At 23.2% G+C, this 11,797-nt stretch overlaps 1 protein-coding gene across 3 annotated transcripts in view; it reads right to left on the minus strand.

Annotated features, from left to right (window-relative positions):
* LOC117167619 (mannose-1-phosphate guanyltransferase beta) overlaps positions 1–11,797 on the minus strand; it is a 19,384-nt gene that overhangs the window by 2,093 nt on the left and 5,494 nt on the right. For all 3 annotated transcript variants that reach the window (XM_033352685.1, XM_033352683.1, XM_033352684.1), the window contains exons 3-5: positions 7,939–8,332; positions 4,853–5,014; positions 2,275–2,506 (exon numbers count right to left, since the gene is read on the minus strand). In XM_033352685.1, coding sequence (XP_033208576.1) covers positions 2,275–2,506; positions 4,853–5,014; positions 7,939–8,332 — 788 coding nt within the window. The remainder of the gene's footprint in view (positions 1–2,274; positions 2,507–4,852; positions 5,015–7,938; positions 8,333–11,797) is intronic.

Here is an 11,797-nt window from a genome sequence, read left to right on the forward strand (position 1 = left end):
CTAAAAAAAATAATTTTAAACCAAAAATGAACATATGAAATTTTCAGATAAAAAAATGAATTTCCAACAACATATACAATTTGAAACAAAATAAGTGAATTTTCAACTAAAAAAGAACAAATTTTCAACTAAAAATGGAACAGTGAAATTTTGAGTTCAAAATAATAAATTTTCAACCAAAAAAAGAGCCAATTTTTTAATAGAATAGTTGAATTTTTATCCACAGAGATGAGTCTTTAATCATTATTTTTAACCAAGTAATATAACTTTAAACCAAAATAATATGGATTTTCAACGAAAAGTTGAATAGTTAATGTTCCCATCTTTATAATATTAAATAAAATACAATTCAATTTTAACAAGAAAGGCGAATTTTAAATAAAATATTTAATTTTTAAGTTGAAAAATGATTTTCAACCACAAAAGAATATTAAGTTTAAAAAGAAAGATTATAATATTTCATGTAATGTCAGTTCTTGCATAATTCTGAATTTCACGAACATAACATTATTGTTTACTAAAAGAACGTTTCATAGTACATATTTTCAAAAATTTATATTTTTTTATAACGAAAACTAAAAAAATATATAATAAAATTAAAGAACATATTTTTTGGAGAAAAATCGACTTTCTTTTTAATTCAACCGTTCTTGATTTAAATTATATCGGTTAAGTTTCTTCCCTGTGGTTGCAAGTTTAACTATTTTGATGAAAATTTTTCTTTTCTTTTTTTGACAACTTTTTTTTAAAAACTTGTCTTTTTAATATAAAAATTCACCCTGTTTTAGTAAAATTTAGATGTTTCTTTAACAAAAATGCAATTGTTTGGTTGAAAATTTATACTTTTTTCTTGAGAATTCTGCTGTTTTGTTGACAATTTAACTATTTCGCAGAAAACTGACTTTTGCTTAAATTAAATATTTTTGTGTTGAAAAGAGAACTCAAATATTTTCCGGCTGAAAATTAAAATATTGTTTTGAAAACTGTTTTTTTTTTGTAATTAAAAAGAAAGTTAAAATTAAAATTTTATATTTTGTTGTTGAAAATTGATCTGAAATATTCCCAGGGAGAAAGTTCAATTTAAGAAAAAGTTTGTCGCTTTTTATTAAAAATTAATCTGTTTTAGTACTTGTTAGTATTGAACATTTAATTCAATAAAATCAATAAAATCAATAAAAAAAAATTTATAATAAACATTTATCTGTTTTGAGATAAATGTTATCTTTCTGGGTAAAAATAGGACTAATTGGAAAAGAATCCAACAATTTTGTTAAAAACACATTTTTTAAAATTAAAATTTCGCCCTTTTGGATTGTAAATACAATTTTTTCGTAGAAATTTATTTCTTGCTTTAAAATTCATATTTTGATCGATAAAAGTTCTTTTTAACTGCAAATTCAACTATTTTTTTTTGAAAATTTATCTTTTTGATTGAAAAATTTATTTGTTTTAGTAGAAATTTCATTTTTTATGAAAATGCAACATTTTGATTCAAAGTTATTATTCTCTGTTTGAGTATTCAAAAATATCTTTTAAAAAGATTTTGTCTGAATCACTTTGTTAAGAAATCATTTTTTTGTTGAAGATTGATATTTTTAGTTGAAAATTTCTTTTTTAACTGAAAATGTAACTTTCACTTTTTTAAGATAGATCTCTTTTAGTTGAAAATTCTAATTATTGGGGAAAAGCAACTTTTTATTGGTCTGAAATTACTTTTTTTGTCTTTCTTTTTGTAAGAAAGCATCAGGTTCGTAGAAAATTAATTTTTAGCTGAGGTCATATTTTTTATTCGAAAACTCGATCTTTTTAAGGGAAAATTCGTCTTTTGGCTTGAAGGTTCAACAATCAAGATAAACTTTTGTTCCTTGCGTGAATGAAAAATCTTTATTTAAATTCGTCCTTTTGGTTTTAAAATTCTCTTTTTTTGGTATAAATTTCATCTTTTTTTATTGAAATATAAACAATAACACTTTTATGTTGGGAATTCATCTTTTTAGGTTGAAAATTCAACTATTAGGTTAAAAATTTAATTATTTTGTTGAAAATCCAAGTATACTGTTAAAAACCATCTTTTATAGTAGAAAAGACATTTGTTTCTTAAAATAAATTAGTAAATTAATAAATTTGACATTTGTATCTGAAATACTGTATTTTGAATATTAATGATCAGGAAAAATAAAAAATTAGTCAAGGAAAAATCAGGGAATTTCGAAAATCAGGCGCTTTGTGAGAGTCAACTGTATATGTATTTTCCGATTTGAAAAAAAAACTAACCCTTCCAACCACGCGTGTTCTTTGATAATTGCAGATGCAAGAATAGTTGATTTTTTTACGCAACATCCATCGGATATTGTCACTCCAGGACCTATGGTAACATTAGGACCGATTCGGCAATCCTTTCCAATTTTGGCAGTTGGATCAATCATAACGTTACCAATTATTCCGGGACCAGAGTGTAATTTTTCAGGTGATTTCTGGCTCAATGATGTGAGGTACAAGCACATTCCTGATAAAGTTTCAAATGAGATGAAATTAAAATTTCAATTATAGGCCTCACAGTTCGTAACCAGGTTGGCTGCTTTAATCGAAGAAATAATTTCCCGGTTTTTTTCCCGGTTCGCAAACATTTTTCACGGTCAATACAATTAGAAAACTAAAACTCTACGGCTAAACATTTTTTATTTGAAGATAAACTACAAATAAAAGCACTCAAATTGAAACTCTTGAATTTTGGTCTTTTTAAATTGAAGTTTGAAAGTTTTTTAATGCACAAATTTTTTATTCAAATGCTAAACTACCAAATTTAGAATTTTCAATTTTTATATATTATAGAGTTCAAAGATTCATATTCAGTTCCAAATTAAAAACTCAATCAATGGACTACAAAATTTATATTATTTTTAGAATTTTTAAGCTAGAAACATTAAAAATTGAAAATTATTTTTTTAAACTGAACACTTATTAAATTAAAAGTTAAATTATTTTCATTTCGAATAATTTAAATGTTCTTGAAAAGCTTCAAAAAATTATTTTGAACTCTAGAGAAATACAGAAGTTGTTTTAGATTTATTAAAATTTAAAATTATTTTTGAAAAACTTCCAAAACTTTCAAATACCTTTTAAAATGAATTTAATTTTTCCTACAATTTTTAGAAAATCCTGCAAATTCTTCTTCTTGCAAAGTCCTTAAAATTTTGATATGCAAATAAGAACTAAACACTTATATTTTGTAGATAAAATTTGAGTAATTTTAAGAGGTATTTAGAGGGTTTCAGAAGATTCAAAATTAATTATAAACTTGAAATGATTTCAAATGACTTAAAAGAAGTGTGTATACCGAAAAAATTCGGCTATTCGTGCCGAAATTTCGGTGAAAATAGCCACAACTTAATTTAAAATAAAATGTAGATTTTTACAAATTTCAAAAAATAATGTAGAAGCTTTTTAATAATTGTGAAAGGCTTTAAAAGAACAAAAAATTTTCTTTCTTAAAGGTATTTACGGAATTTTCCCTACATTTTTTTTAAATCTGCAAATTAAACAAAATTTCCTTAAAATCTTCCAGATTCTTTTTTGAAAATTTTGTAAATGTTTCAAAACCTGTTTAAATATTCTCTTTAAATAATTTTCCAAAATAAAAAATCATTTTTAATTTTCCTAGGAATCTTAATAAAATGTTTTTATTCTTTTAAAGCCTTTGACAATTCTTAAAAATTTTCTGAATTTTTTGTTTCAAATTACTGTTGAATCCTTTAAAAACTTCTAAATATTTCATAAAATTACTTATATTTTTCTACGAATAATAAGTGTTCAATTGTTATTAAGACATCAAAATTCAACAATTTCACTTACAAATTAAAATTTGTTTTTAATACAAAAATTAAAATTATAACGTTCAAAGTTTAAAATCTCTTTGAAATTTGAACAATTCCAGGCTTTCTATGATTAACAATGCAGTTTCAAATTGTTTAGTTTTAATTTACTTATCTTAAATTAACAATATTGCTAAATATTCAGTAATTATTCTTTTTCTTAATTAATTTTTTTTTAATTGAATAGGTTAAAAATTTAATATTTTTAACTGAAATAATATTTTTTAATTAATAAAAGCCTTTAATTGCGAAAGTACGAATCCATAAAAAATGTATTTATTTATATTTACAGTCGATGAAAAATAAAAATGTTTTTATTAAAAATTTGCAACTTCAAACGCTTAAAAATTTTAATTATTTAAGTCTTCAAGAGAGAATTTAAAAATTCTTGAAATAAAAAACGTAAGCTTGAAAATAAAACTCAAAACTTTTTTAAGTAAAGAATTTTCGAATGATAGACTAATTGAAAAATATAACAATTCAACTAATTATTTTTTTAAACTGTTGAAATCGAACATTTGGCAGATTTTTCTACTAAAAATTTGTAAAATTCTTCATCAAAAAATAAATTCCCTGCCATTTCCCGAGTCTCAAAAAATTCTCGGTGCAGTTTTATTCAATTCTAATAGCAATTAATTCCTAATTTTATTCCCTCAAAAATTCTTTACAGTTGCTTCTAATTACAATTGAAATTATCTAAGAAAAAATATATTTATACGAAAATAATAATAATTAAAAAAATTTCAAATTATTTTAAAAAAATAGAACTCACAAGTTCCATCTTTCTTACTAAAATTCAGATTTATATAGTCAACTCCGTAAATTCCAAACAGCAAAAAATAACAAAGAAAATATTTTACTTTAAGATCCAAGAAAAAATCGAGAGATAGAGTCATTAGAAACTGATCTGTGAGGCCTGAAATAATTTTTTTAATTAAGCACAATAATAAAATTATGAAAACAATCAGGGAAATACTTACCAGTTAGAAAATCTTTAGGCTGACCTACATCCATCCAGAATCCTACCAAATCCATAGCATATAATTCACCATCGCTAGCCATATTTGGAAATACTTCTTTTTCGATGCTCATGTTCCGAAGTTCTATCCTATCCAAAATACTTGGATTGAAAATGTATAAACCTTTAAATAAAAGTAAATAATTAATGATAAATTACTACATTAATTTCCAACCAAAAAGTTGTATTTTTAACCAAAACAAATAACATTTTTACCAAAAGAGACGAATTTTCGCAAAAAGTTTCTATCAAGAAGATTAACTTCCTGAAGGGAGATAAATTTTCAACAAAATAGTTACATTTCCAACCATAGAGATGAACTTTTAACTAAAATAATGAATCTTCAACTGTTACTGTTAACCAAGTATTTGATTTTTCAACCAAAAAAGATGATTTCGCAACGATAAATGTAATTTTATTATTGATGTAGGTTTTTTGACCAGGGAAATTAATTAATAATTTTAGATGTTATTGGTTTTGTCTACTTCTATTAATTAATATTATTAAAATATTGATTAATCTCAAGATTGTGAAAAAAATTCTCTCTATCTCCGCTGGGATTTGAGCCCAGGTCCTTCAACAAAGTAGTTGAATCATTAACCAAAACAGAATAATTTTCAACCAAACTATTATATTATAATCAAAAAAGATGAAATTTCTATCAAGAGATAAATTTTTAAGCAATTTTTAAACTGACACAAATTATCCCTAAATTTTTTTTAAATCTTTAAAAAAATTTTAAAGTGTCTTTATAATCTTTCAGATTTTCTTCAACATTTTTAGAAATCTTTTGGAATTTCTTGAAATTTTTTCAAGTTTAAATTCTTTTTGTATCTTTTTAAAACTTCTAAATATCTCTTAAACTCACTTGAATTTTTTCTTAAATTTTTTTAATCTTGCAGATTGAACAATTTATCTTCAAGTCTTTTACATTATTTTTCGGAATTGAAATCTTTAATTCTTTTGAAATACTATCAAGTTTCAAATTATTTTTAAAATTTTCTAAATATCTTTGAATATTACTTGCATTTTTTCTAAAATTTTGTAATCTTCAAAAATTAAAAAATTTTTGCTTTAAAATTTTCTACAATCTCTATCGAAATTGTAGAGAATCATTTGAAATGTTTGGAAACCTTTTTCAATTTTCTCTTAAAACTAATTTTTCAAAATAAAAAATCATTTGAAATTTGCCTAGAAATATTAAGAAATATTGTTATTCTCTTGTACCCGTCCATAATTTTTGAAAAGCTTCTTTTTCAAAATCTAAATATCTTTGAATATTATTTGCATTTTTTCTAAAATTTTGCAATCTTGCAAAAATGAAAATTGTTGCTTTAAAATCTTCTACAATCTCTTTCGAAATTTTAGGGAATCATTTGCAATTTTTTTCAATTTTCTCTTAAAACTATTTTTTTAAAATAAAAAATCATTTCAAATTTTCTCAAGAAACTTGCGAAATTATGTTAATTTCGTGTAACCTTCCATAATTCTTGAAAAGCTTCTTTTTCGAAATCTTTTCCAGTTTCAATTTATTTTTGTTTAATTTCTAAATATCTTTCAATATTACTTACATTTTTCTAAAATGTTGTAATCTTGCAAAATTGAGAAAATTTGTTTATAAATCTTCTACATTTTCTCTTCTCGAAATTTTAGGAAATTATCTGAAATTTTATTCAATTTTCTCACAAAATTAAATCTTCAACAAAAAAATATTACATTTTTTTCCAGGAACCTTAAGAAAAAATTATTATTCTCTTAAAACCTTTTTAAATTCTCAAAAATCTTCTTTTTCCCAAATCTTAAAAAATCTATATTTTGTTTTAAATTATTTTTTAATCTTTTCAAGTTTTAAATTACTTTTAAATTTTCAAAAGATCTCTACATACTCAATTCTTTCCTAAATATTGTAATCTAGCAAAATTAACAAAAGTTGCTTTAAAATCATTTACATTCTTTTTTTAAATTTTGGAAAAACATTTTAAACTTTTTGAAATATTTATTAATTTTCTCTTGAAAATTAATTTTTCAAAATGACGAAATAATTGAAATTATACCAGGAATCTTAAAAGATGTTTTTATTTTTTTCTAAACTTTTATCATTCCTAAAAAGCTTTTTTTTCGAAATCTTCAAAAACCTACATTTTGTTTTAAATTATTTTTAAATCTGTTCAAAGATTTTAAATATATCTTAAGCATTCTCGAATTTGTTGTAAAAATTTCAAATCTTAAAAATTTTAAATTTTTGTTTATAACTTCCACATTAGTTTTTGAAATTTTAGAAAATTATTTTTAATTTCTTGAGAACTAAGTTTTTTGTACATAATATTATTTTTCTCATCTCTTTGAAAGCGTTGAAAATGTTTACAAAATATATTGTCATAGAATAATGATAAGAATAGAATTATTTCCCAACATTAAAAAATCATTTAAATTAAAATGTTCTTTTTGATCAATAATGTTTACAAATATTTGGAGATGAATTTGATCATGAAATAAAATGTTTAACTTAAATATTTTGTTTTTAATTATTTTTTGAATTACTTTTAAATCTGAAAATTCTAAATATCTCTTAAACATTCTCAAATTTGTTGTAAAATTTTGTAAAATTTTGTAATCTTACAAAATTAAATTTTTTTTATAAGTTGCACATTTTTTTTTTGAAATTTTAGAAAATTATTTTAAAATTTGTCGAGAACTAAGTTTTTCGTCTATTTCTCACTTTTCTCATCTCTTTGAAAGCGTGAAAATGTTTACAAAATATAGTGTAATAGAAAAATGTTATGAAAAGAATTATTTACCAGGATTAACAAATCATTTAAATGTAAATGTTCTTTTTAATCAAGAATGTTTAGAAATATTTTAAAATAAATTTTATCACGAAATAAAATTTCTAAATTAAATACTTTATTTTACAAAATTAAATTTTTTAGATACGATTAATAAATAATAAATAAATTTCAATATAAATTTATAAAATAATAAAAAAATAATTAAATAATGAAAATAGATAGATTCAAAGTTAATTTCTTACTATATTCTTATACACACCTGCGTTTATTTTATTCGAAACAAATTCTTTTGGTTTCTCAATGAAACGGTCAATTTTGCCATGTTCATCGTAAATAACAACTCCATATTTGGACGGTTCCTCGACTTTGGTGACGACAATCGTGCCTTCTCGACCATGATTTTTGTGAAATTGAAGTAGCTGTTTAAATGGAAAATCACAAATTACGTCTGAGTTCAAAACAAAGAAAGGTTCATCTCCACTTCGAAGAATTTCAGCTGCAAGTGCCAATGGTCCTGCTGTTCCCAAAGGTTCTGCCTCGTGCGAGAATATTAAATTAATTCCCAATTTTACTGCTTCTTGTTCCAATTCTTTTTCCATTTGCTCAGCGCGATATGATACGGCTAATATAACTTCGGTTACATTTATCTCAACCTATAAATACAATTGCACTAAATTTTTGTTTAGGTTCATATCCTAGATTATACAGGGTGGCCGTTTTTATTCAGGAAAAATATTTCCGGTCAATTCCGGGTCATCAAAGATTTTTGCCGGCCATTCAAAAAATAGTTTTTACTAAACAGCAGTTATTGCAACATTTTTCTTAATTTATTTATCATTTTAGCAACAATTCTTTCAACTAAAATTATTCTTATCGCATTTTTTTATTAAATTAAACAGGAAGAACATCTTTTTAGTTAAAAATTCATCTCTTTGGTAGGATACTAATTTTTTTAACTAAAAATTTAAATATTACATTTTTAGTTTAAAAATTATCTTTTTAGTATAAAATGAAACTATTCCAGTTAAAGATTCATAATTTCAGTTTAAAATTGATTACTTTGATTGAAAATGTAACAATTTTTGTACAATTACTTTTTTTTCTCATTGAAAAAGATCTTTTTTCTGAAAAAACTCACTATTCCGATCGAACATTCCAAAGATTATTTAAAAATGCATAAGTTTGGTTGAAGATTAATTTTTTGCATTAGAATTCAACTACTGGATTAAAAATTTGTCTTTTTTAGTTGGAAATTCAACTCCTACGTTGAAAATTTATGTAATTTGTTGAAAAATTATTTTTTTTTTACAAAAAATTAATTTTTTGTTTGAAAATTAAACTATTTAGTTAAAAATTCATATACCTTGTTGAAAATGCGATATTTTCATTTGAAAAGTAAGGACCTTCAAGCGGTTTTAACTGTATTTAATATAGAACTCAAATCCCAAATGAGAGTGTCTACATAAATCCTGGGAAAGAATCGATGAATATTCCAGCTTTTACCAGGTATAATTTTTTATAGTAAGAAGCCATTCAAATATTTCGTGCCTTTTAAAACAATCAACTCGGAATATGTATACAGTTTCAATTGAGTTTATTATAAATAATGTTTTTTTTTAGTTTCTAGGGATTCAATTAATATGTTTAATTTAGAAAGCTTTGAAAAATTATATTGCAAGATATTCTTTTAAAATTTTAGCACCATCGATAAATTAAATAATAGTTCAAAAAAATTTATATTTTATCTTCTTATACTTTAAATTCAGGGCCCTTTTGGGTAAAATTAATGTGGGTTCCACCTCAAATTCAGTTTAAACAGCTTCAAGTGTCTAATTTTTCAAGTGAAAATATAGCGCAACGAGGTAGATGAATTTTTAATCAAATAGTTTAATATTCAACCAAAAAGATTAATTTTTTACCAAAAATACGATTTTGAAAAAAACTACATCAATTTTCAAGGAAATAGTTGAATTTTCAACTAAAATCGAAAAAGTTTCATTCAAATAGTTGAATTTTGAACTTAAAAGATCAATTTACAACTAAAAAGCGAATAGTTGAATTTTCATTTTAAAACATTAATTTTCCACCAAGCTGATATATTTTGAACCAAAATGATCGAATATTATACTGGAATAGTTAGTCGCATTTTCAGAAAAAAGGTAATTTACAAAAAAAAAAGAATAATTTTCAAAAAAATAGTTACATTTTCAATCAAAGTGATGCATTTTGAGCTAAAATTATGAATCTTCAACCAGAGTACTTGAATTTTAAATCAAAACAATAATTTTTGAACCAAAAATTAAATAGTTAAATGTGTATTATACAATTTTACTATTCAACCAAATAGATGCATTTTTAATAAAAATGATAGAATATTAAACTGGAATAGTAACATTTACGGTTCAAAGAATAATAATTTTCAGTCAAAGAAAAAAATGTTCAACAAAATAGCTCATTTTTCCACAAAAAGTGAAGAATTTTTTAATAAAATTATGAGTCTTCAATAACAAAAATGATTTTTAACAGAGGGTTTAACTTTCAACCAAGGAATAATTAAACTGACTGATAATTTAATAAAAAAAAAGATTTTAATTTTTAACAAAAACCGCTGAATTCAACAAAAACATACAAGTTTTCAACATGAGTTGAATTTTCAACGAAGAAAGATTTTTCAGTCAAGAGAGAGAGAGAGAAAATTTGAAACAAAATGTTGACTTTTAAACCAAATACATGAATTTTCAACGAAAGAGAGGAACCAAATCGAGGAACTTTGAACTAAAAAAATATTAATTTTCAATCAAAAAATTGAAATAGTTACATTTTCAGTTGAAAAAATAAATTTTCCAGCAAATTGATGCATTTTTAACCAAAAAAATGAACCTTTAATTGCGATAGTTGAATTTTAACAAAAAAGTTTAATTTTCAACCAAGAAGATTCATTTCTACCAAAAAGACGAATGTTCAATAAAACACATTGATTTTTAACTAAAAAATACAAACTGTGAACCAAAAATTTAAGAAATTTTCAACTAAAAAAATAATGTTCGACAAAAGAGATGGATTGTGAAATAAAATGCTGGAATATTCAACTGAAATTATTAATTACGTGTAGAGAAAAAAAAAACTTTCAGCCAAAAATAAAAAACCTAACATAAAAAATATAGTTACAATTTCAACTAAAATGATGAATCTTTATCTGAAATACTTGAATTTCAACCCAGAACGATATTTTTTAACTAAAAATTGAACAGTTAAATTTTTAGTTAAAAAAAATAATATTCAACTGAAGAGATGAATTTTCACTTAAAATTATGAATCTTCAACAAAAATTAATTTTTATCAAAAGAGTTAACTTTTCAATCAAGCAATTAAATTTTCATACAAAAAAAAATGAATTTTGAACGAAAAATGTACTAGATATTATTTCAACCCAAAAAATATTAAATTCTAATCAAAAACAGCTGAATTTAACAAAAAGAAGACTTTTCAACTAAGAAGGATTTTTCAGTCCAGAGAGAGAAGAAATGGTAAATAAACTGTTGAAGTTTCGACCAGATACTTGAATTTTTACCTAAAAACTATCGATTTTTAAATAAGAATAGAATAGTTAAATATGCACGTAAAAAATAATCAGCCTTATTCAATTTTATATTGCAATTTTAAAAAAGCACTCTTAAAAAAATCCCTGATATTTCCAGGTTTTTTCAGGTATATATAAATTCTATAAAAACAGACATAAGTGATAAATATTAATCGAAACTATATTGCCGATCGCGAGTATGATACCACCAGGTTATCGACTATTGCTTAAGTTCTTTTAAGGGCATGTGACACAGCTAAATACCTATATTACCGACCACAGTTTTTCAGTTCACTGAATGTTTTTTTGAAACTCAGAACTTTTTTTGTAAATAAAATATCGAGCTGAAACTTTGGGAAATGTATTAAAGTACAATAAAGTACGTTTAGGTACTGCGTTTTGGTAGGAACTTCACTGAAAATTATTTCATCTTTTCTCTGAACCTCAACATTTTTTGAACATTCCAACTTTTTTTATACATAAAATATCGGTCTCAAACTTTGAGAAATGCAAGAGCCGAAAGAAAACTACGTTTAAG

The sequence above is a fragment of the Belonocnema kinseyi genome, chromosome 2, assembly GCF_010883055.1.
Source record: "Belonocnema kinseyi isolate 2016_QV_RU_SX_M_011 chromosome 2, B_treatae_v1, whole genome shotgun sequence".
NCBI classification, from domain to species: Eukaryota; Metazoa; Arthropoda; class Insecta; order Hymenoptera; family Cynipidae; genus Belonocnema; species Belonocnema kinseyi.